Source organism: Octopus bimaculoides, chromosome 5, assembly GCF_046866305.1.
Source record: "Octopus bimaculoides isolate indiv1 chromosome 5, ASM4686630v1, whole genome shotgun sequence".
In the NCBI taxonomy this organism is placed as follows: domain Eukaryota; kingdom Metazoa; phylum Mollusca; class Cephalopoda; order Octopoda; family Octopodidae; genus Octopus; species Octopus bimaculoides.
In genome coordinates this window covers 46961394-46988893 of record NC_142932.1, presented here as the reverse complement: position 1 = coordinate 46988893, position 27500 = coordinate 46961394, and the positions used below count along the sequence as shown (strand labels likewise).

The following is a 27500-nucleotide window of genomic DNA, read 5'->3' as shown; positions in this document are numbered from 1 at the left end:
TCCTGGGATTGATGATATTGACTACCCTTCTCTTCAAAATTACTGGCCTTGTACCCAATATTAAAAAGGATTATTATTATTATTATTATTATTATTATCATTATTATTGTTGTCATCATCATCATCATTATTATTATTATTATTATTATCATCATTATTATTCAGTAGTCTTATTTTTATCATGTGCTTTCACTGCACTACCGAACATAGCACTGTGTGCTTTGGGTATGTACTGTGGTTTGTTGTGGTGCTCTTATTTTCTCTGTATTGAAAGTGTTTTACATAGGATGTGTACAGTGCCTAATAGTACTGTTTTCTATATGCTATATATACTTGTATGTCCTGAAGTTTTTGTTATGCATTTCTCTGAATGTTTTTTTATCATATGCCTACTATAATAGGATCAGTTCTTGTTTTTATGCTCCTTATTCGAGTTACCCCTATTTCCAAATTTTTGTATTTTGAAAGTTTCTCCATTTCTTTTAGACAAATGCTGCCAGCTTTTGGTATTGATACACCAATTAGAAAGCACTTTTTTTCCCTGGTGACCTCTGACAACTATATCCGGCTTATTAGCCTTGATTTCCCTATCTGTGTTTCGGCATATCCCAGAATATGGTTGTTTTCTCATTTTCTGTGACCTTTTCTGGAGTGTGCTCATACCATCTGTTTTCTGTTGATAGTCCATAGTGTTGGCATAGCTTTATTATTATTATTATTATTATTATAAATGTGACAAGTTGGCAGAATCATTAGCAAGCCAGGCAAAACACTTAGCAGCATTTTGTCCATCTTTATGTTCTGAGATCAAATTCTGCCAAGGTCAACTTTGCCTTTCATCCTTTTGGGGTTAATAAATTAAGTACCAGTGAACGACTGGGGTCGATGTAATCAACTAGTCCCCTCCCCCAAATTTCAGGCCTTGTTCCTTTAGTAGAAATGATTATTATTATTATTAAGGTGGCAAGCTGGCAGAATCATTAGCGCACTGGGCAAAATGCTTAGTGGCATCTTGTCCATCCTTATGTTATGAGTTCAAATTCTGCCAAGGCCAATGTTGCCGTTCATCCTTTTGGGGGTCAATAAAATAAATATCTGTTGAATACTGGGGTCATTGTAATTGACTTATCTCCAAATTGTTGGCCTTGTGCCAAAATTTGAAGTTATCATTATTATTACTATTATTATTATTTATTAGTAATAGCAGTAGTAATAGTATCTCCCCTTGATTGATGTTAACCCAACATGTTTTTGTTTTTTTGTAATGTTTTTTCGTGCTGTAACTCATCCTTCGATATTGTCTTCCATGTCTTGGGCTCTTGTGGCCAATAAAAGAAATTATTATTATCATTATTATTATTATTATTATTATTGTTAAGGGAAGTTGAGTGATAGAACTGGTAATTTTGTCTTTTAATATTCTGATTTCAAGTTGTCTTAGCCATTATTTATTTCAATGTCAATAAAATAATATACTGCAGTTAAATAAGTATGTTCAATTAGAACTCTTGTGACAATATGATGATATTGTATTTGCATTCTTACTTGGCTTACTAAGCTATATTTAAAAATCTTGAATGCTGTGAGCATAAATAAACTGGAATTTTTGTTTTTGTTTAGCCCCAGATTATTCTTGAGGAAGCAGATCTATAATCATAGTGATCTAGCCATAATATCTTTTGTAAAAAAATATATCTACTTTGTCCAGAATGCCCTCCAATTTTGAGAAGGTAAGGTTTGATTTAGGGGATTTTTCTATCAAGGTGATCAACTGCAGAGAGACCCTCTGATTAGCTTGAGTAGAATTTTTTTCTTTAGGATAGGAGGTTCTTAGACCAGTTTAAATATGTGTGAATGAGTGTTCTACTGCTTATATCAGTCAGGGTTGACCATGTTATCTGTATATGCTTTAGCAGGTCTGGGCAAAGGTTTTATGGAAAACTTCAAGTTTCTCAGGCATCATTCGACTCCTGTCTCCACTCTCCATGCCAACCAAAGTTGTTCTAGGGAAGGCCACTATCTTAGGACCTGTACAACCTGGTGTCAGTGTTATCACTGAGTTACTTTCAGATTGCAAAGTACCAGAAGTAACATGAGGCATTGTCCCATCCAACATTTTAATAGTAGTATCGGTCTATTGTCCTGGAGTGATATTTTTTTTATCAGCCCGGAAAAGATAAAAGGCAAAGCTGACATTGGTGGGATTTAAATTCATAATACAGAGAATTAGAACAAATAGTCTGCTTCATATTCTATCCAATGTTCTAACGACTTTGCCAAATTGCTGCCCTATATGAGGGGGTGCTGGAAAGTTCCTGGCTTGAAGGGTATTGCGAAGATCCGGCTGGAGACCCAACCTTCTGAATTATTTTATAGGCCTTAGAAAAACTGAAGGACTGCTGCAATAAGTGTGTGACTCTGAGAGGGGAATATGTTAGATAAAATCATAATTAACTGATCCTGTATTTTCTTTTACTCAAAACCAGGAACTTTTCAGCATATGTAAGCCATGTGAATAGTAACATATATGTATATATAGGTATATGTGTGCAATATCTATTGACTCTATTCATAGTTGTCCTCATCCACTATTTGACTGGCACTTCATTTTAATAAATTCGACAAAAAAATTATAGGCAAAGTTAATCTTGACAGGATTTGAACTCAGAAATAAAATGCCTGAAAAATTACTACAAAGTATTTTATTTGAGATCTTTATGACATTTATCTTTAAAAAAGCTTTTATAATAATAAAAGTGTTATACTAATAACAGTAAGGGTGTTGTGGTCATCTATTGAAATATTATTTTGGTGAGTCAAATGTTTTGCTTAACTTCATTCAACAATACTGCCACACCATCTTTTATCATAACCATTCTGTACCATTTCAAATTATTGAAAATAAAAAAAAAAAAACCTCTGAAAATTTCCTAACTGGTGGTATCCCACTTTTTTGTTTCATCTGTTGATATATCTAATCTTTTTTTGGCTTGAACTAATCAATCAGTAAGTAGAAGCACTCTGGTTCAGCTGATGAATGCTCCACATATTCAACATGTTTGCTGATTATACACATATGAATATTTTAAAGCCATTCTCTTAATTTGCTTAACGGAAATACTAAATAAATAAAAGTTACCTTCTTTTGGGAAAATAAAAGTGCTAGTAGTTGTATTCTTGCAATTTAATGATTTTGTTGCAGTGTCTCATGGGAGTTTATGATTACCATTGGGCAAAGTTGTCTGAGAAAAAAAGCACCCATAAATATTCACTGCAAATTTGGTTGCTTACAGAATTTGTTTCGGAAAACATGAGTTAAGTTATTTAAGCCTTCATTTTAGTTAAATCTTTTTTTGTTTAACAGAAGTGTCTTATATCGCAAAACTTATTTTCGCTGTATCTCCTTTATACTATGAGTGTGCTCATACACATGAAGCTTGTGAGTAGGTTTGCAGTATTTTAATTTTCACCACATTTAAATAAGAACTCTTTTTAATTTAGGCACAAGACCAGCAATTTTGACGGGAGGGGATTCATCAATACTATCACCTCCAGCACTTGACTTGCACTTTATTTCATCAGTCCCAGAACAATAAAAGGCAAAGTTAACTTTGGCAAAGTTTGTACTCAGAAAAAAAGAGCTGGAACAAATGCTGCAAAGTACTTTTTCTGAAGCTCTAACAATTCTGACAGCTTGTTACCTTTCAAAATAATGGTTTCAAATTTTGGTACAAGGCCAGCAATATCAGGGGGTGGGGAGTATGTCGACCCCAGTGTTCAACTGGTACTTATTTTATTGACCCCGAAAGGATGAAAGGCAAAGTTGGCATCAGCAAAATTTGAACTCTGGACTTAAAGATGGATGGAATAGCACTAAGCATTTTTCCTGGCATGCTAATGATTCTACCAGTTCACTGCCTTAATGCTGCCTTTCAGAATAATAGTAATGGTTTCTAATATAGGCACAAGATCAAAAACATGTTAAAGGGAAAATTAGTAAATTGAATCAACCTTGGTACTTGAATGGTACTCTCTTCATTGACACTGAAAGGATGACTAGTAATCATTTCTAACTTAGGTACAATGCAAAAAATTTTGAGAGGTGGGCATAACCCCAGTACTTAAATGATATTTCATTCCAATGACTCTGAAAAAAATGTTAGGCAAAGCTGACCTCAACAGGATTTGAACTCAAATTATAGATTGCCACAAAATTTACTGCAAGGCATTTATGAGGCCTTTATGATTCTGCCGTGTAATACATTTCAATGTTAGTAATAATGAAATTGCTAGAAACTCTCCCCAAATGTACTGCATCAAATGAACCTGGAATTTCTTATGTAGAGAAGACAGTTATGTTTTAATAAATGCAATTTAAGATTAAATAGTCCTAATTTATTTAGAAACAATGTTATTTCAATTGATTACTATTAAAACTCAGGGAAAGTGAATTATTTTATTTATTGTAGTGGAATCATTTAAGCTGTAAAAGTGTTTCGGCTTCATTAGAGCGAATTTCATGTGCTTTTCTAGAATGAGTCTTAATTGCTACATTTTAATTATGTCTACCTTACATAACCTTTATTTAAACATGATTTTAACCTGTTAATGACCATTATACGTTTCCAGAAGACAAAATATTGTCAAATTTTTTTAGAGATATTTAAACTTGCTTCTGTTATAGACTAGAATACGAAGGAATATTTTTGTTGTCATCCATGTGGTACATACATTGCACTGTAGCTTGATAGAATTCATAAGTTAAATATGTAGTGTAAAATAAATGACTCAGTTTAAATAGATAATGAATGAAGAGATATAGGTAAGTACACTCAGCTGATCCCAGTGGATTTCCAGTTGTGCATTTTTGCAGGTAGCAATAGTGTTTAGAAACCTTCACTGATATTATAAATTAACTCTCAATTAACACCACATGTGGTACCTTTTTGAATTTATCTTTGTTTCAGTCATGCTTTTTGTTTGTATTCACCGCCAGATGTCATAGTGGCATGTCGTTTTGATTTTGATCGTATGTTGTGTTCTTATTGACATCTCTGTATACTCTGATTGGAGATCCTTGATGTTATTCTTCTTATGGTTTTTCAGCATTCATCATCTTACACATCTGTTTTGTATGAATTCTGCTTGAAAAGTGTAATATTACACCTGAATGATATTTGGAAATTATATTCCATGCATATTATTTGTATCGTCCTTAGGCAGACCCTTGCTCTCAGATAGAATGACAGCATATTTATGCTTTGTTTCCCCTTTATGCTTATGATAAGAATAGAACACAAGTAAAAGGAATACAAAATATAAGCATTAGTCATTGAGGGGGCTTAAAATATTCTAACAATATATAGCTTTTAATCAAGGAATTATTTTCTTTTAATCTATTCTTTTATTGGGCAAATTCGATGAATAACTAGATAATAATTTTAATTGAAGATTGATAGTTCACATATTTATCAGATATTCTCTTAACTTATCAATAGTTTATTGATAAGTTTTAATGGTTTTTATATGCTAGAGCCTTATTTGGCAAAAATATATTACTATATATGTTGACAAAGAACTACTGTTGCAACTAAACAATATCATTGAATAGAAACAGGATTGTATGGAAGCCTAATGAAAAAACCCATCTAATTGTTGTCACTAAGTGAATGTATTTATGTTTGTGCATTGTTCATTGTTCTATTGTTTTGCTGTGGGAATAATTTGTTTATTTGTTGAAAGAATTATCTGATTTTTCACATATTTCTTTTGAAATTTTTCTTTGCCAAAGATTTGTCATTGTGATAATACAGGAGCTTCAGCTTCTGCTTAGATGCTATTTGCATTATATTTTATTTACATAGTTGAATATGATCATAATTACTGATAGAATAAGTTGTTAGTTTCCCAACTTAGCAGTTATAAGTTAGCATTCCATCTTTGAGAGTATAAATAATGAAACCCATAAAGTAAGAAACGACCATTTAAGAGGTTAGCAGATCATAAACTGTTACTGATATTGCACTCCATTTATGGCTAAGACTGTAATTTTGATTAAACCTTTAGCATTTAAACTGGCAATATCTGGCCAAATTATTCTACCTATTGTAGCTTGATACGAGCTGGATCCAGCCTCTCACACCTATCCTACAAGGCCCCCCCCCCAAATTAAACTGTCACAGTGTCACATGAAATAATGCATGATTAATTCAAAACAATGTGAATAAACAAGAATTACATTCAATAATGCAATTTGAATACTAAAGGGTTAATGTTTCATTAGGTAGCAAAGCTTTTTTTAGTTTTACTTGCATGTATAGATTGAAATTAGATATAGTCACCTTCAAATTAACTTACTCTAGATCAGGGGTGGCCAAACCACGGTTTGCAAGCCACATATGGCTCTTTGACCTTTACTATGTGACTTGTGGAAATACGTTGGCTGAGCTCCTTTTTTCATCACAATTAATATAAAAAGCAAATAAGAAAAATTTCAATTTTTATAATTGTTTACTGGGTACGAATTAAAACCCCATTGGATTAAAACATAAGTTTAATTTTCATGTTTGGTAAAAATATTTAAGAATTTAAATCCTAATTTTGATGCTAGATCTGAGTGAGGCATTGTTCTTTAGTGCTGAGGGAAGGAATGGTGGGAGGCAGGGGAATGAAAGAAATTTCTGGTCAGCAAGGGTTACAGAGGTATGTCAGAAGACTGTGGTCATGGGTAAGGGGATTAAAGGTTTTGGTGTGCCGGAGGAGTGAGAGTGGTCACAGGTGGCTTAATGAGTCTAGGCCCAACTGCACTCATGTCATGTACATTAATGCAGTCTAACACAAGACGTTGAACTGTGCAGGCCTAGTTGGTACACTTTGAATACAAGTTTTGTTTAAATGTGTCTGTGAAAATTTTGTGAAGGAAGATGGCCTCCTCAAATTGTAAGAAACAAAAATAAGGAGATGAAAGCAGAAACTTTAAGCCAGAGTGGCAGGAAGATTTTGCATTCACCGTTAAAGGAGGTAAACCTTTGTGCCTTATCTGCCATGTGTCATTCAGTCATTACAAAGCCACTAACTTGAAACACCACTATGAAACAAATCACAAAAACTTCCCATATGATTATCCACCTAAATCAAAATAAAGGTAAAACAAGTTAACTGTGTTAAAATCATCACTAAATAGCCAGTGGACTCTGTTGACAGCATTCAGTAAGGGAGTTGATACAATGACTGATGCCAGTTTTGTTATGTCATGGAATATTGCTCATGCTAAACGCCCATATTCTGATGGTGAATTTGTTAAGAAGAATATAGCTGAAGTTGTTGCAGTGTTAGATCCAAATAACACAAAACTTCAGCAATTAATAGCACAAACACCAGTTTCATGCCACACTACAGAGAAGTGTATCTCTCAGATCAGTGCTGATGTTGCAGGCAAAATGCCAAATGATTTAAAAAATTCTCTTGCATTCAACTTAACTCTTGATAAATCAATGGACATATAAGACAACCCACAACTGACAGTATTTATTCATTATGTCTCTTCTGATGTAACTGTGAAAGAAGAGATGTTGGACTTAATGGCATTAAAAGAAACAACTTGTGGTGTTGACATTAAAAATGTACTTGGCAGGACCTTAAAAAATGCTGATGTTCCACTGAATAAACTTGTCAGTGTTGCAACAGATAGATGGAGCACCTGCAATGGTGGGAAAATGTAGGATTAATTGCACTTATGAAAAATGATCCTAGCTTTCCAGAGTTTCTCCCTGTTCATTGCATTATTCATCATGAACACCTGACAGCCAGATACTTCAAGTATGAAGATGTTATGAAATCTGTCCTTGAAATTGTCGATTTCATACACTTAAATGGGAAGACTCACTGACAGTTCAGAAATTTTATTGAAGAGCTGGAGCTTGAAGATAAACCCCCCAGTGATGTCTCCTTCTACTGCATTGTGAGGTAGAAGAGACATATTGTCAAGAAACTTCAATCACTTTCCTAATCTTAGTAGGAGAGTAAATACATTCCCAGATATTGAAATAAAAGACCACAAACTGGAAGAATACAAAAATAAATTACAAGGACTGCCACCCCTGCTCTGGATACACAACATGATATCTTTGAAAGTGATTCTGTGACTCTGGAGATTATGAGAAGTGAGCACAACTGTTATAATCTGTTTTTTTTTTGTTTTTTTTTTTTGCAAAACACTGGCTGCCAGATCAGATTGGAGCCTGGTGCAGCCATCTGGTTTGCCAGTCCTCAGTCAAATCGTCCAAACCATGCTAGCATGGAAAGCGGACATTAAACGATGATGATGATAATGATGACTGGACTATGTTATATTCATCCAACAGTGGAGTGAATAAGAAAAGAGAATAGCTTGGTGGTACTGAAACCTTCCCCTAACTGAAAGTTGACAAGCAATTTAGTGGTTGACACAAGAAAAAGAATTGATTAGAATCAATTTTTCTTCTGGTGAGGATTAAAATTCAAATTTAGAAGAGATGGAAATTAAGATTGCTTGATCTTAATGACTTCTTCAAGTGAAGTAAAACTATTCCAGTTAGGAATTAAAACTAAGCCACAGACATGCTGGTACCTTATTTCTTATTCTATGGCAGTTACTACAACAGCTAAATATTTGTTTCAAATTTTGGCTCAAGGGCAGCAACTTTGGGGAAGTGATAAGTCGATTACATCAACTCCAGTGCTCAGCTGGTACCTCTTTATCCACTCTGAAAGGATGAAAGATAAAGTCGACCTCAGCAAAATTTGAACTCAGAATGTAAAGATGTACTAAATGCTGCTAAACATTTTTGCCAGCTCATTTATTGCCTTAGAACAGTTAAATATTGCAAACAGCAATATCTCAAGTCAAATTTTTTTATAGCAAGAATTTTGGAATTTGGAAAATTAATAATTTTAACATCAAATAAGCACTACAATTCTATCATTATCGTAATTATCATTGTCATCCTCATCAATATTTTAATATCTATTTTCCATGCTAACATGGTTAGACAGGTTTGATACAAGATGTATTTCCATTTGTCTTGACTTTCTCATCTGAAAAGGCCAGCATCTTGTAATCTGATTTCCCAACTTCTTCCCACGTTATCTAATTGTCTTAACATCAAAAATGGACATTGCAATGATAAGGCTCCTTTACACCTTGATTATTTTTAAGTTTTAGAATTGCTATTCTGTAGTGAAAGAGATTCTGTTATACTTCTGAAACAAGCACTATGGCACACAAGGTATTATGATAATTTAATTAGGATTAAGAAATCTCTAAATGTTGATATGATTATTATTATTATTACTTATAATGATGAGCATCATAAAGCACAGAGCAATAAGTTTCCAGTGAGATGAATTCATAGTGTGGATTTGATTTACAGTTGTTATCTTCAACTTTAATTCCAAGAAACTTAACTAAGAAATTATTATTTAAATAAATAAGAAGATGCTGTTACATTCTTGTCTATTTATAACCATTTCAGGCCATTACACTGAAGTCATTGTGATGAGGTATTTATGTTTTCACTTGCTTTGGTATCCATGGCAATGCCAGCAACATCAAAATAATTAAGAGTAGAGCTTATGTTCATTAACAATAAATATCAGCATGCATTTCTTAGAAATCGTAAAGTGCTTTTTCTATTGGATTGTATGAAACTAACGAACTTTCTATTGCTGTGTATATATTATATCTATACATTAATTACAATAATGGATGGTAGCATGGCTGCATGGTTAAAGAAGTTTGCTACACAACTGTGAGGACCTGGGTTCAATCCCATTGTGTGGCATCTAAGGCAAGTGCAATTACCAAATGTTTGGGTTGACCACAGCCTTATGAATGAATGTTGGTACAGAGAGAGTGTATAAAAGCAGTTGGCTGGACTCTACTTGTAATTAAAAAATTCAACCTAACTACATTTGTGTCATGTTTATTCTACCTCAGAACTGTGTTAAGGGTACATCTGCATGTAGAATACCTAGCTATTTTGCATAATAACTCAATGAGTGGGTTATTCAGTTGATCAAGCAGTTGGATTTTCTCAAGTCAAAATTGATGTGGAAGTGCCTGGGGCTTAGAATAAAATGCCTGTAGGATGTATAAGGATTTGAATTATTGTCTAATAGTGAGGGGCTCAAATTTTAGTATATTTATTGATTGATATGTTTAGGTCACAAATGTAATTGCTTGCTGAAATTTGCCCATTTGACAAAATAAGTATGTGAAAAAGCAAACTAACAAAATACTATATTGCAAAGACAAAAATCACACATGTGCCAACATGCAAAGATATATGTAGACAGCTTAGATTGAGGTGATTTTTTTTTTTTGCTTTTCACAAAAAATGTATTGGTTCTTACATGTCTGCATGTGGATCTGAAAATACACTTCAGTTATGTACTTACATATAAGTTCAACAGTGGGTAAATATAAATGTGTCTGTTTATGTATGTCACCACACATATTCGGGTTCATATCTATACAGGCTCATGTGCATATATCTATATGTATATTGGTACAAATATGTTTGTGTGTGTGTGTGTGTGTGTGTGGTGGTAAGAAGCTTGCTTCCTGACTACACAGTTCTAGGTTGAGTCCCACTGAGTGACACCTTGGGCAAGTATCTTGTATATATGTATATATCTATAAGTATGTGTTTTTGTGTGTTTGTGTTTCACCACTGCTTGACAACCAGTGTTGGTGTGTTTACATCTTCATAACTTAACAGTTCAGCAAAAGAGACCAATAGAATAAGTACCAGGCTTTAAAAAAATGTCTTGGGTTTGATTTGTTCAGCTAAAATCCTTTAAGGCAGTCCTCCAGCATAGCTGCAGTCAAATGACTGAAACAAGTAAAAGAATATATATATATTCTTTATTTGTGAATTAAGGTTATCATTGGTTTTATATTAAGAAAAGTAGGAAAATATCATAGTGTCTTAACAATTTTTCAAGCCATGGAGGTGAATACCTTGCTCCATGTGATTGGCTTGAAAAATTGTTTAGACACTAGGATATTTTCCTACTTTTCTTAACATGAAATCAATGGTAGCATTAATTCACAAATAAAGAAATTATATATCCACTAATGCAGTGTCGAGAACTCATTTCATTGTTTGACATTTATGTGTGTGTGTGTATATATATATATATATATATATAAATATATATGTATAGGAAAATAAAAAATAATAAGGCAGAATGCTAAACATAAAGCATATTTTAATATAGATGTGTATAAGGAGGATTAAAAAGGATTTCTAACCGGCTTTCATTGCATGACAAATTTTCAAGAAGAGGGAGAATGAAAATGTTTTTTACAAAAGAATAAAAACTAATATATGAAAAAATAAATATACCAATACATTATATTGTCTTTGAGCTTATAAAGTTCAATGGTAATCCTTGTAGATAATTGTTAGAAAGGATGCATGAAATTAAAAGTTGTGTTGTTTAAAAAAAAGGAGCAGGAAGTGTGGTGTCAAAACAGGAAGTGTGTGTAAGGGAAGACAAATCTGTGGGTTTTATACTCTTTAGCTGGAGTTCTGAACTCTTTGTCAACAAGAAGTTTATGTCTGTTCTTAGAGAAACAAGAAGTATATTTATATATTAAGTGTTTGGAATATCTCTATAAAAAGATTCTCTTGTTTTTATTTTCCTATTATTTCTCCACGTGTGGTTAACACAACCCCTCATATATATATATATATATATATATATATATATATATATATATATATATACATATATATATATATACATATATATATATATACATATATATATATACTAGCAGCTAAGCCTTATTTCACCCAGCTAGTTTGGATGATGTGGCTGTAAAACCTGCTCTGTGTAAGCATTCGACTTGTTTGGGCATGCTTATGTTAAAAAACAATTCTAGAATTATTTTTTGTCAAAAAAACTAAAAATAACTGATCAATGGAATATTGAGGTTATCCCTATTGTCATTGGAGCATTGGTTTCATTACCACCCAATCTGAAAAAACATCTGACAACCCACAGTCGACACAATATCTTCAATCAACAACCTCACGATATTGTATACTGTGCGACGTCTATAATAATAATGATAATAATTATCCTTTCCCCTATAGGCACAAATTTGGGCAGGGGGGGGGGGAGGGTAATTGATTACATCAACCCCAGTACAGAACTGCTACTATTTTATTGACTTGAAAATGATGAAAGGTAAAGTTGACCTTGATGGAATTTATACTCAGAACGTAAAAAGAGACAAAATACCAAGGAGTATTTTGTCCAGCATGCTATTGATTCTGCCAGCTTGCCACCTTAATAATAATGCTGATGATGATAATAATAATAATAATAATGATAATAATAATAATAATAATAATAATAATGATAATAATAATAATATAAATGCAAAAGAAATAGACAGAGAAAAATCCCAGCAATGGTTGAGATGCTCAGGACTCAAAGCAGAGACTGAAAGATTTTTAATTGCTGCACAAGACCAAAGCCTCCCCACCAGAAATTACCAAAAACATATAATGTGAAAAGAAACATAACAAGTAACTGTAGAATATGTGGAGCTGGACAAGAAACAATAAATCATATTATCTCTGGCTGCCCAGTCCTGGCTAAGAAGGAATATATTCACAGACACGACAGAGCTGGGACCTATATACACTGGAAGCTATGCCAACATTATGGAATAGCAACAGAAAAAAGATGGTATAAACACACGCCAGAAAAGGTCACAGAAAACGAGAAAGCAACCATACTCTGGGATATGCCAATACACACAGATAGAGAAATTAAGGCCAATAGACCAGATATAGTTGTCAAAGATCATGAAGAAAAAAAATACTTTCTAATTGATGTATCAATACTGGCCGATGACAACGTTTCCCTAAAAGAAATGGAGAAACTTTCAAAATACAAAGACTTGGAAATAGAGGTAACTCGAATGTGTAATCTAAAAACAGAAACAATTCCTACCATAGTAGGTGCCTTAGGTATAATAAAAAAATATTCAGACAAATACATAACAAAAACACCAGGACTTACAAATATATATAACATACAGAAAATTGCACTACTGGGCACTGCACACATCCTATGCAAAACACTTTCAATACAGTAACCATAAGAGCATCACAGCAAACCACAGCACATACCTAAGGCACACAGAGCTGCGCTTGGTAGTGAAGTGAAAGCACGATATAAAAATAAAACTACTGAACAATAATAATAATAATAATAATAATCATACTTCCTAATATAGGCACAAACCTGAAATTTTTGGAGAGGGGATAAGCCGTTTATTTTGACCCCCAGTGCTCAAATGGCACTTCATTTATCAATAATGAAAGGCAAAGTCAACCTTGGTGGGATGTGAAGACAGATGAAATGCTGCTAAGCATTTTGACTGGCATGCTAATGATTCTGCCAGCTCACCACCTTACAAAAGTGTGAGATGCTTACAGCACCTAAGTTTTCCAAGTGGTCACTCATCTAAGTACCAACTAGGCTCAATGTTGCTTAACGTTGGTGACTGGACAAGAACTGGTACATTCAATCTGGTATAGCCATAAGCAAAGAATAAGCATTCCCATGCTGGGAATAAAACCCGGGCCACTTGGGTGAAAGCTAGGAATCATAATAATAATAGTAATAATAATAATAATAGTAATAATGATAATAATAATAATAATAATAATAATCCCTACAAGAAGTGCAAAAAATCATGTTAACTGGAACGACTCATGTACTGAGAAGAGCATTATCGCTGTGAAAACAACATCCATTCATGAATTTTTAAAAATTTTTATTTAAAAAAAAATTTTTTTATTTATTAATTTTTTTTTTAAAATACATACTTTACCTGTGAATTTGCGTGTGTAAACTGGGAATGCATACAATGAGTTTCTCTGCCCTAGGTGTACGAAAAACACTCGGCGAGAAATGGAAGAAAATTTGAAGAAAGACGAAAAAAAATCAACATAATAATAATAATAATAATAATGATAATAATAATAATAATAATAATAATAGTAATAATCCTTTCTGTCAAAGGCACAAGGTCTGAAAATTCTAGGTTTTTATGCAGATCTGTGTGATCTGCATAAAATAAGAATCATTTCTAATTTAGGCTCAATGGCAGCAATTTTGAGAGGAGAGGATTAGTTGGTGCCATCCACTTTCATGCTTGACTGGAACTTTATACCAATGATAGCTGAGAGATGAAAGATGTCTTGGTAGAATTTGAAGTCAGAACATAAAGAAGCAGAAGAAAGACATTACACATCCAGTGGAGCACACTAGCTTCATTCATCTCTGGTCTTTACATTTCCTCTGCATTCAGGTCCATGCTTCACTACCATGTAGGTTTGCTGTTCGTACACATGCATCATACAATCTTCCTTTCACTCCTTATAGTACTGACTCTCCTGGAATTGACTAAAAAGCATGTAGACATATTTCTAACTGATAACCCAAGGACTTACAAACATTTACAATATACAAATGCTAGTACTTCTAGTCACTGCACATGTATTACGTATTTTCAATACAACAGAAAATACAAGACCAAAACAAAATGTTGCACATACTCAAGGTTGCATTATGTTGTATTTGATAATGCCATGAAAACATGAGATTAAAAATAAAGTTACAAAGTTAATAATAATAATAATAATAATAATAATAATAATAATGATGATGATGCAGTGGCTCCCATGGCTCCTGATCTTAACTGATTGAAAGTGTTATCATGTACATGTTTTGTCTTGGTGTAAAAGATGGGCTACAGCAAATATTCTGTTCAGTACCACAAATTTGCTTGTCAGTTGTTTGACTGTAACCAGTCGAGTATGTCCCTTGCTGGCTGACAATATGTGTATCTCTGATCATGCACAGAAGTAGGGGGAGCATCATAGCCATGTATTGAGAGGAATTCTTTGGGGTTTAGATAATTCATCTCTGGAAACATGGGTGTTTCATTCAACAGCCTTAAACTACCCTTATTCAGGGATCTTTTGAGTGGGATGGGCTACTCAATCTGAAGAAAATTCTAACTGGGCCCCACCTGCAAGGTCATATGCTGTTTATCTTGATATGAGATCACCATGTCATGCCCATATAGTTGTGATGCATGTGTCTCGCTTACTCTTATTAGACAGGTACTCATGATGGGTATACTGGGCTTTGTATATTTAATCCCAGTGTCACTTTGGTGGCATACACTGCTCTCTCACTCAATGATGATAATAATAATAACAATAATAATAATAACTCTCATAGGCATAGAGTCACAAATGTGGGGAAAGGTATAGTCAATTAGACCAATCCCACTAATTAAGTGGTACTATTCATCATGAAAGCTTAAAAGACAAAATTCATGGTTAGTGAGATTTGAACTTAAAGCACAGAGGAACATAACTAAATTCTACAAGGCATTTATTTGGGTACTCTGCTGATTCTGTCAGTCTACTTGACAATGTATCGCTTTGGCATTATTGTCACATATATTGACTCCCATTTATAAGACTGGTATTCATATTATCTATTCTAGAAAGATTAAAACCAAAGTTCATCTTGGTAGGATTTAAACTCAGAATGCAAAGGAATTGATCTAAATACTCTGCAAAATCCTAGTTTACTGACTGTTCCCTGTCATTGTTAAAACATAAAAGTCAATGAAGATAAATTAATACATTTTAATACTTTTAGAATAGATGTTTAGAAATTCTGATTTAGAGGCAGAATCAGTCTAGTTGATATAAATAATCCAGAATATTTTAGATGTTGATTTTAATCAATGAATTATTATTCAGATTTTCCTCATCAGAAAATATCAATGAATCAAGTGTTTTTACCCTCTTTGTTTTGGTTTCTTTTTTTAAAAGTTATGTTTGGATTAAAGGGTTAATATGTTGTGAAGCATCCCTTTTGTTGATCTGTGCTCTGATATGCTGTTGATGAAAATCTATCATCAGGCTATAAAGAAAAATTGCTTTACTGCAGTTGGTTTTCATTATCTTATTGTTGTTGATGATCTTTGATGAGAAAATCAGACTCAGCTTCAACTTGATTTACTTGTGTATGATTCAGTAAATGCAGATAATCTTTTGATAAGCTGTTGGTTTTTAAAACAGCCAAATATGTAGCTCAGTCTGCAATAAATATATAAAGAAAAAAAAGCAAAAACAGAATTCAGAAATAGGATTTTTATGGAATGGGGTATTTGTTATTTAATCAGCCTCATCAACAGCTGTAAGACTGTGGAGCAGTGACTGAGATACTAGATGGACAAACGAAATGCATTATTGTATTTGGTCACATCTCTTTATATTCCTAATGTAAATTAGTTTTCTATTTTTTTGTTTTGTTTTAAGGAGTGATAAAGTAAACATCACGATTACATCAAATATGATCCTCTTGTGTACAAATTTTGGTCTCATGCTTACTTAAGAAATCGATATTATCAACTGTTGTTGGGAAGTGATTTGGCATAAATTGAAGAATGCTTAGAGAATGTCTTACAAACATTTTAGCTTTGTCTTATTTTATTCCAGTTTGCTTGGTGTGATTCTACATTTCATTCCATCAAGTCAATAAAGGAAATAACTGTATTTTGCTGGGATCAATCTCATTGCAAATATTTCTTATTAAAAATTTAGACTAAAAATATGGCATGGCTTGTGAGGGATATAATAGATTGGCCTTGACATTACTTCAGTAATGAAATATGAAGTAAGTTAGACTAGGTGTAGGCATGGCTGTGTGGTAAGAAGCTTACTTCCCAACCACATGGTTCTGGGTTCAGTCTCACTACATGACACCTTGGGCAAGTGTCTTTTACTTTGGCCTTGGGCTGACCAAAGCCTTGTGAGTGGATTTGGTAGATGGAAGCCCATTGTGTATATATGCGTGTGTGTGTATATATGCATGTGCTTCAGCACTGCTTGACAACTGGTGTTGATGTGTTCACACTCCCGTAGCTTAGTGGTTTAGCAAAAAGAGATGGATAGAATAAGTACCAGGCTTAACAAAATTAAATGTTAGGGTCAGTTCAGTCAACTAAAAATTCTTCAAGGTGGTGTTCCAGTCTAATGACTGAAACAAGTAAAAGATAAAAAAAAAAAGCTAAAGGATAAATTACCAACAGTCAGTTAATAAAAAAACAAAAAAAAAACAAAAACGAATGTTTATGTAAAGGCTGGTTTAAAGAAGATACTGATTTGACATATATAATCAACAATTGCTGTCTATAGTTTATTGCCAGCATCTGCAACTCAAGTTTAGAAACACAGTATATAAATGTGATATGTCATATGTACAATAAAAATTACAGTTGCTTTCATATATCTCAGAAATTGAAGAGTACTCTTCATAAAGCTGCCACTGATTCAAAATTTTAGTGAAATCATTATGTCTTTTAAGATTAAACTTTACCTAAAAATGGAACATTTGGCAAGAAAGTTCTTTTTCTTTTTTAATTTGAAAAAGTACTTCTGTAATAATTATCGACTTGGAATTTTATAATTAATAAAATTTCAAAAGTATAAATCAAACAAGACTTCTCTTATTTGAATAAAATAAAAGTAGTGTTTATCTTCAAAACCATAAAATGATAGAATTATTTTATAGTAGTTGAATTAATAGTACCAATATATGTTTCATTTAATAGCTGGCTTCAAAACACATCGCCAAATCAGCATTGCATTATCTAGATAGCATATGTTTCTTGTGAGGCTCTTTGATTTAGCTTCTCTAACCATTTGTGCCAAGCCCTTATGTAGACAAAACATCCAAATGATGGTAATTAATTTAGGTGACTCCACTTATTAAAACTTTTCTGTATTTCTTGTTCATGTTTTACTGTCTTGAAAATTATGTCTAGTGTTGTTTCTATTAGACTATTTATAGAAATTGTGTAAATTCTACTGCCTGTAATTTTGCTGATGTAGATTTCTGACTATTAGTTTTACTAAAGTTGTCTTTCCTTCTTCATGCACAAATTTAATCTGAACTGCTGATCACAATCTTAAAAGCATATGCTGATAGCTGAAGCACTTTTGAATACACTTCTGATGTAGTTTTTAGAAGTAGCTAGTAAACATCGTTTCTATCCATGTAAATGGTTTAGTTAGAAACCAGTGACCAGAAGTAGGCCTCTCAAAATTCTATACCAGTTTGGTTGTCAGCAACAAAGTGTGGAAAAAGATGATACAATAGCCTTCTATCAGTTCCTGCTTGGTGATGGGCTTTTGCTGGAAAGCCATTTCCATCTGTACTTTATTTCAAACATTAATATTGCATAAAATACAAGGAGGTGTTGAAAAGTTCTTGGCTTTAAGAGTATTGCAAAAGGTATAGTTGGAGGCCTAACCTTCTGAGTTCTTTTACAGGGCTTAGAAAACTGAAGGACTACTGCAATATGTGTGTGAATCTGAGAGGGGAATATATTGGATAAAATTGTAATTAACTGATCCTCCTCTATTTTCTTTTACCCAAGGCCAGGAACTTTTGAGTACCTCCTTGTACAGTGCAGTTGTATTACATAAGATACAAAGCAATTGGAAATGGTTATCAAGAGATGGTGCAAATGACAGCTGCAATTTCAATTCTGCTTAAGGTACTCAAGAACTGGACAGTGGTATTGGCCTAGCATCCTATTACAAGTGATTTACCTTTGATGGTTACAAAAACTGATCTGAGTATCTATTTACATTAAATGTGCTCTATTCACTCTTATTACTAACTGATGTAATATCCAATAACTGTACCTTTGCGAAACTTGAAATGTCAATCTTGTTGTTAGTAAGCATATATATATTTTACCACTGCTAAACTGTATTGTTTGAGAATTTAGTGCTTTCAATTATTGTTATTTATTGATTTCATTTTACACTGAAACATTCTTTCCTTTGTATTGTGTTATTTCAATAATTTCTGACTATCATATTTATTTCTCAGTGTCATTTCCTTTCTTTATTTTCAACCATGCATACACATATATATTTCAATTTTGTTAGCAGTTTACTGACCAACAGCACTGTTTTTAACTCTAATATAAAGACAACAAATTCAATCTAAATAACAATTCTCTAATAAAATATATTTCTCTTTACTTGATCATATTATTGAGTTCATTTGTATTATGTTTTGTCAGATTGAGTTAACATTTCCATCTAAATTTCATTGTTTATTGTGTGTAATAAGTATGAACTTAGTCATTGTCAGACTCCCCACTGTTTTTTTCTCTCTCTCTTTTTTTTAATGTTTATTCTCTATTTTCATCTCTTGTGCTCTCTCTGTCTCCAGTCTCTCTTTCTCTTCACTTTTTCCACCTTAGTGACTACTTCATAACCAAATTCATTTTCCTTCTGTCAGTCACGAAAACAACATGCTTGGTTGATTCTGTTCTAACAAACAGTAACCTTCCATGAAAATATGTACTTCTTTTGATCATTCATATCATGTTTTATGAGAGTAAATCTGGTATCTTTTGAAATTTTATCTGTTTGAAGCTGTATGTGTATTCAATACAATCTTTTATAAAAAAACAAGCACACACACACAAACACGCACACACACACATGCACACAGCACTGTACAACTTGAATTATACTTCTGAAAATTTTTATTTTTTATTGCATTTCTTACCAATTGGTCTTTTACTTGAATGAAAATATAGCAGATAGTTCATTAAATGATTGTTATATTCTTTTCCTTATTAATTAATAATTGACAACTATTTTAATAGAGGTAGAGGGGAGTGCAACATTCAGGAAGCATCTCTTCATGGACACATCTCTCAAACATATGCTGTTGTTGTTTAGCCTCCAGCCAGCCCTGATTAAGCTAGAATATGGTCAATAATGTTGTTCCAGTCATGGCTATCCTGTCAAATTTATTTTCATATATGTCTATCCTTAATTGATGGAGGGTGTAAGCTGTGAAAGGCTCTCTGGTTCGTTCCCTAAAATATGTTAATGTCATTAATCTCATCCTGAAGCAACTTTTCTGTCAACATGATATGCAGCTGTTTGTCTTTAAGTTTTGAATTTTACTATTATCATTTGTATATTTTTCAGTCAACCAAGGTAACAGGGAACACTTATATTTTATAGATAGAAACAATATATGAAAAAGCTGCAGTTGCAAATTCAGTTAACTTTCACCTTGATTTAAGTCATACATCACTCTATGTGAATTAGATCACTATAGTCAACATAAATGTCAAGCTATTTCACATTTACTTCCATAACATATAGTGTGTTGTGGTTGGATGTCATGGTTGCTGGGATAAATATTTACAGTTTTTCTAAGCTTTATGATGATAACTGATGTAAAGGTGAACTTCCTACTGGAAAAAAAAACAAAAAACAGCTTAACAAAAAGAAGAAAAAACAAAAGATACAGCTTCACAATAGATTAGTTTGCAACAGGAAAAGGTTGTCTGATGTTAACACACTCCAACCATCAGCTATCACATCAATTGTGGAAAATAAATATTTGAATGTGCTGGAAGATATACTTTTAGTATTTATCTCCTTTCAAAAATGTCACATAACTGTATTGAAGTGCTGAGGTGTTTCTTGTGTACAATGTAAGAGAAGACAAAAGTGCATTTGCAAGTGTTATTATTATTGATGAATATAAGGCTGTGAGCTGCCAGAATCATTAGCAGACCGGGTGAAATGCTTAGCAGTATTTTGTCTGTCTTCACTTTCTGAGTTCAAATTCCACTGAGGTTAACTTTGCCTTTCATCCTTTCAGGGTCGATTAATTAAGTACCACTGAAACACTGGTGTCGATGTAATCAACTAGTCCCCTTCCACTAAATTTCAGGCCTTGTGTCTATAGTAGAAAGGATTATTATTGAAGAATATGAGAGGAAATTCTCATGACGAAGGAATAGAGTAAAGAATGAATATATATAACCTGTCTAATTATAAGATAAACATATGAATTAATTTGTGAAATTTATTCTTAATTTCTTGAAATTGTTTAAGGTGGTAAAAATGTTTAGTGGCATTTTGTCCATCTTTACATTCTGAGTTCAAATTCCACTGAGGTCGACTTTGCTTTTCATCTTTTCAGATTGATAAAATAAGTACCAGTTGAACACTGGGGTTGATGTAATTGATTTACCCACTTCCCCAAACTTGTTGGCCTTGTGCCAAAATTTGAAATTAATTTCTTGAAATTATCTCCTTTCTTCTTTGAGAGTTGCTGGCACTGTTCGGAGATATGGTGTTTGCTCAGCTATTTGTGGTACTGAGCTGGAAAACATTTACTTTGCTATTTCCAGAGTTCTGGTTAGTGGTTTTTGGAAACTGGGGTTTGTTGCTCATATTTGCTGTTACTATTGCTCTTCATTGTTTTCATTTTCCTTATTTTTACCAAGTTTTTCTAGTTCTTCAGTGCATTCAATTTTAAGGTGTGTTTTGCTTTGACAAATATACTAACTAAACTTCCTACCTTATATCATTAAATGCATGGCCTTTTGTCTTGGTGCATTCCATTAAGCACAGCTCTGGTATTGCTCTGTGGCATTCAGCAATCACTGGTCTATTTTGATGGGCTCCTCATGACAGGTCATCTTTTTTTAAACTAACTTTGACCACTTTGCCATACTGTGACACAAAAGTCACTGCTAGCCATTGGTCTTTGTCATAAGTTTGATAACAAAATTTGCTTAGCAGGTGCAAAACCAGTTTTTCCGGAGTATGTTCAAAGTATTTTCACTGCTTCCCCACCAAATTTTACAAGGTGCAAGCACACATCCTGTACCCACTGTTCCTGAGCCTATTTTCTATATTACATCCAGTGTCTTTTATTGTCATTCTTGTGTTTCTTCGTTCCTTGTGCTGGGACATAAATATATAGTCAGAGTTTTATCTGAAGGTTTCAGTTTATATTTTGGTTGCATTTTCAGTTTTAAAGGGACAGCAAATTGTGCTGTAGTTATTTTTCTTTCCTTTTGCAATTGGAATAATTTCTTTTAGAGGGCTTGATTTACTACATGACATAAGGGGAAATTTGGACCACATCTGTCTTTCTGGAGATAGAGACATTTCAGTTATCTCTTCATTTTATTTGTGACAGGCCCAAAAGTTCTGTTTGTTAACTTCATACTGAATGAAGGTTTGCCTTCACAGAACTGCTAAAGGAACATCCCACGGTGTTCAGAATTGTAAAAGAATTGCTACTGTTGTTGCTGTGGTCACTGTCTCTATATTCCAAATTACTTGTTTGAGTATTTACCTTTTATCGTTAATCTGTTTCAGTCATTAGAGTGTGGCCATGCAGAAGCACCATCTTAGATATCTTTTAGTTGGATGAATCTACTCCAGTACTTTCTTTCTCAATCCTGGTACTTATTCTATCATCTCTTTTTGTCTAACTACTAAGTTATAAGGTTGTAAATGAACCAACACCATTTGTCAAGTGTTGAGAACACACACACACACACACACACACACACACACACCGACCTACCTACATATATATATATATATATGATGGGCTTCATTCAGTTTCTGTCTACCAGATCTACTCCTAAGGCTTTGGTTGGCCCAAGACTATAGTACAAACACTTGCCCAAAGTGCTATGCAGTGGGAAAGAACCTGGAACAATGTGGTTGGGAAGCAAGCCTCATAGCACACAGCCACACCTTCACATAGACAGCCATGCCTTCTATTTAATATTCACTAAAATCTTTGTTGTTTTCTTTTTCTACTTATATGTGTATTGATATGTATATATACATCTAGAAGCATTTAAATGTGTAAGTATCTAAATGTTGATGTGATCTACTTGTTTCTCCCATCAAATTACTGGCACAAGACCAGTAATTTGGTGGGAGCGGCAAGTTGATTACATCAACACCCCTTTCACTGCATTTGACTGGCACTTTATTTTATTGATACTATGAGAATGAAAGACAAAATTGACCTGCGCAGCATTTGAAATAATAATAATAATAAAACATTCAAACAAATACATAACAAAACCTCCAGGACTTACAAGTATATACAGCATACAAAAAATAGCACTACTAGGCACTACACACATCCTACATAAAACACTTTTAATACAGTGAAAATAAGAGCACAACAAAAAACCACAGCACATACCCAAAGTACACAGAGCTGAACTCAGCAGTGCGGTGAAAGCATATGATAAAAATAAGACTACTGAATAATAATAATAATGATGATGATGATGATGATGATATAACAACAACGATAATAATAAAGGTATTTAAAAACAAGTTGTTTCTAATTGCAGATCTTCCTGAAAAAGGTGCGCTTGAAGATCAGGTAAGTTATGTTTAATATTTGAATTGATAGAGTTGATAGAATGTTAGAAAAGACATTTGGGGCAGTGGATTAGCAGAACTGCTGGAGCATCAAATGGAATGACTTGTAGTATTTGTTCCAGCTCTTTGCTTCTTGAGCAATGAGCGATAGACTTAATCCATTGCTCAGCTTAGCTCCATTAGTTGGTTCTTGAGTACATTTTGTGGAGGATTCTGTCGGAAGCATTTAATCCAGATCTCCAGTTTGTGGATACCTTTCTTCATCTCACCCACTCAACAGACTTGGATACCATGGAATGGATCAAGAAAAAGAGTCGGAAAATAAATGTCGTACAATATTTAGCTGTCCCTTTATTTTTGAATTAATATCCTGCTGGATTTGACTTTTCATTTCACCCTTGTGAGATCAATAAAGTAAGTACAACTTTTATGTATGGGTCAATTTAGTTGATTACGTACCTTTACATTGCATATTGGTAGCCTTGTACCATTACATTGCATATTGGTACCCTTGTACATGCACTTTTCTGAAGGTGCATGGCTCATTGGTTAGAACTTTGAGCTTATGATTGTACAGTTGTGAGTTTGATTCGTGAACTGGGCTGTGTGTTGTGTTCTTGAGCAAGACATTTTATTTCACATTGCTCCAGTTCACTCAGCTGTAGAAATAAGTTGCGATGTCACTGGTGCCAAGCTGTTTCAGCCTTTGCCTTTCCCTTGGATAACATCAGTGGCATGGAGAGGGGAGGCTGGTATGCATGGGTGACTGCTGGTCTTCCATAAAACAACCCCAAGTTGTGAGTTTGCTGGTGAGACAACTTTCCGCCCAGACTTGTACCCTCTTAGGTCCACCCATGGTCATTCATGACTGATGGAGTAGAGTTCTAGCCTTGTACCATTGAATAAAAACAATATTTGATTAGAGTTCATACCAATAATATACTGAGATTGATTCAAAGAACTATGACATACCACATAGAAGTCAAACTTTTGCTTCTGGACGGATTCAGTATTTGATTAGAATAAATTATTGTAGTACAGCAAGGAAATTGTTTTCAGCAAGCAAATGCAGAAAAACTTCCTGGTTCATATCATGTCACCAATCTTCCTCCTCTGCTCCTCCCTCTCCTCCTCTTAGTCATTGTCGTTTAGCATCCATTTTCCATAACAACAAAGCTGTTGGTTACTTGATAGCTATTTCCATAGTCCCTGTATGTGTCCTTCCCACCTAATCATTCTCCAGATCAAGTAACAATGTAGGTTGTCACCAAGATAAAGCCATCACAAAGAATTAGTTTGATACAGCAATGATAAATGAATCGATAATTATACTTTGAAATATTTACACTATGGAAATAAATAATGCAAATAGATTTCAAATAATGTTTTATTTTACATTTGTTTCAATTGATTTCTATCAATTCCTTAGGGTTTGTGTTACTGTGTTGTTTTTGAATGCAAATATTTCCAAGTTTCTACAAAAATGCTTGAGATGTATTTTACATTACTAACAAGTAGGCTACACTAATAATATCTTTCATAGTTTACATGATACATCGATTCTAAGAAATGAGGGAATGACAAAGAATGTTTATTTGTCTGTAGAGGAAAGTAAGTGAACTGCCTGGTGCTACATGAAAAAAAAAAACCTGTTATAATTGATGAAAATAAAGTATTATAATTAATAAATACATTGGCTGTAACTTTAAGATACTAAGCTAATGAATACATAGTTATGAGTTCAAAACTACAGCCAGAAGTATTATGTTGTGCCTTAGTATAAAGTGCAATACCTATGTATAGTTGTAAGCAAACTATAGTTCACCAACCGAATCCAGTCTGCAGTTTAATTTCATCCATTCTTCTATCTTCATTGAATACGTGGCCTTACATACAAATATTCTTTGTTTTCCCTCTATCTTTGGTTATAGAGCAATAAGATTTAGAACAGAAAAATAGACCAAAAGTCTCAGTCACAAATGGTTTTGTGAGAAATCTCCCACCTCCAAAAAAAAATGTGAGATTCCTTTCATTGGTAAAAAAAGGAGTTTCACCTGGCACAAAATTTTAACAGTAAAGAATGGAGAAAAAAGGACTAACAATATCTTGCATAGTTTACATGATACATTGATTCTAAGAAAAGGAAATGACAAAAAAAATGTTTATTTGTCAATTGAGGAAGATAAGTAAACTGTCTGCTACCACATCATATCTCTCTCTACACTTACCCCCCACCCCCACCATTCACCTCAGCTGAAAATGATTTAATTCCCTCAATGCAACCAGCAATACTCTTCAGTTTTCAATGGTTTTATTTGGTCATCAAAGATGCAAACTCTGGTAATCATTTCTGAAGCACAAAACAAAGTTTGATAGTAAGTAAATGGAAGTTGATATAGATGTACATTCTTGTAATAAAGAGCATTAAAGTAATTGAAAGACCAAACGATTTCCATAACTTTGTATAACCATGGTTTCCATTTTTAGGCACTTGGCCTGAAAGGCACAAAAACGTTTCCAAACTTATGTCTTCCCAAAAGACTTTAATGAACTCTGCCATAGAAAAATACATGATTCTGCTTCCTTCAGCTTGCCCAATTGTCATGCTTCATGGTTTAGTTGTTATTCGGTTATTAGTTGGAAAGGCATCCAATTATAAAAGCATATACTCTAAAACCAATTTGACCCATATAAGCTTGGAAAAATGGATGTAAGTAATATCCTCCCCTCCACAATATATCTCTTATAACTTAACCCGAGTTCTGTTTATTACAACACAAAAAACAATTTTCCCATTTGCTAAGTTGATAGATTGTCAAATTTTTTCATAATATGATGAACACACTTGTACCTTGTTGCCCCACCCTTTGTAATTGTCTTATTTTCATTAAATTGATCCTTACTACATCTTTCTTTATCTACTGGAATGCAGAAGCTGATAGTTAATGTACAATATCTGTGGAACTTCAGTCAACAGCTAATGAGGAGAACTCTCACTTTTTGTTCTCATTCCTCCCTCTATAACTCACATTTCTTCATCTTAGCATTCTGCATCTCTCGTCTGTCCACAACCTGGACATACTACATTTTCAAAACCCAATTCAATGTGACCTTTCTACCTTCTCCAGGCTCACTTATAAGAGGTTGAATTGAATCACATCCCATCCACTGCTAACTTCATCCTGTTATACTTGTTCTGCTGTACTACCAAATATTACACTCTCTACAGAGACACTTCTATTGTCATAGAACACCTACTTTTGCTTTCTTCTCACTATCCACCCTTACTTCTCTAGAATGTTCTTCACTCACTACTCCCCACTATAGCTCTTGCTTTCTTTTTCCACACCCTCTTCACATTGTTAGTATACTCTAGGGTGTCTGACAAGTTGTAAACCTCTTGGTGTATTGTTATCAAATGAATAAAAACATATGATGAATAATTTTCCGCTCTTTACAGCTCTTTCTTACATAACTTTTAATAGAAGAATGAAAACATTACATCATCATAAAAGACTGTAATCATCAGATGAGAAGTAATTTTACAAAATAAAAGAATATCCAGGAATATAGCATTGATATGTCTGTCAAGGTCAGCTCTGAATGGGAGAATGAGCACTTATGTTGACAGTTTAGGTTAAGAATGTATTTCTTTAAAGTGTGTAATTTGATATCAAAGGTTAGTGATTCAGGTCAGAAGGAGTCTGCTAGACTAGATCATGGGTAAACTGGAGTGGGTTGTAGGAGAAAATTTATTATGGTAAACTCTGGGTTGTGGTAAATAAGGAGGGGGTCATAAAACAATTAAGGATAAGAGATTGATTTTTTTATCCTCTCTTTTTCCCTTATCTGAAACTGCCTCCTCACAGGAGTCTGAGGCCCACAAGTACATGACGTTAGACATGAGTTGTGTTGTGTTCACTGAAAAAAACCAGGGTGATCTTTGATGAACCTGACAGTTGGGAAAATGGTGTCTATTTTGGAGATGAGAATCAACAACATTGACAACATCAACAACAGGGTGGAAGGGTCATGTTGTGGGATGGTATCATTGAGGACAGACTTGTAGGCCCAGTCAGGGTGTCTGAACAGCTTAAAGTGACCATAGTCGCCTACTGCAATCTCCTGAAGGAGATCTTGGATCCCTGG

The 27500-nt window shown here is 33.6% G+C and overlaps 1 protein-coding gene across 3 annotated transcripts in view; it reads left to right on the top strand.

Moving 5' to 3' along the window:
- LOC106870492 (osmotic avoidance abnormal protein 3) overlaps positions 1 to 27500 on the top strand; it is a 906658-nt gene that overhangs the window by 530438 nt on the left and 348720 nt on the right. For all 3 annotated transcript variants that reach the window (XM_089352196.1, XM_089352197.1, XM_089352198.1), the window contains one exon: positions 23321 to 23352. In XM_089352196.1, the coding sequence (XP_089208322.1) occupies positions 23321 to 23352 (32 nt within the window). The remainder of the gene's footprint in view (positions 1 to 23320; positions 23353 to 27500) is intronic.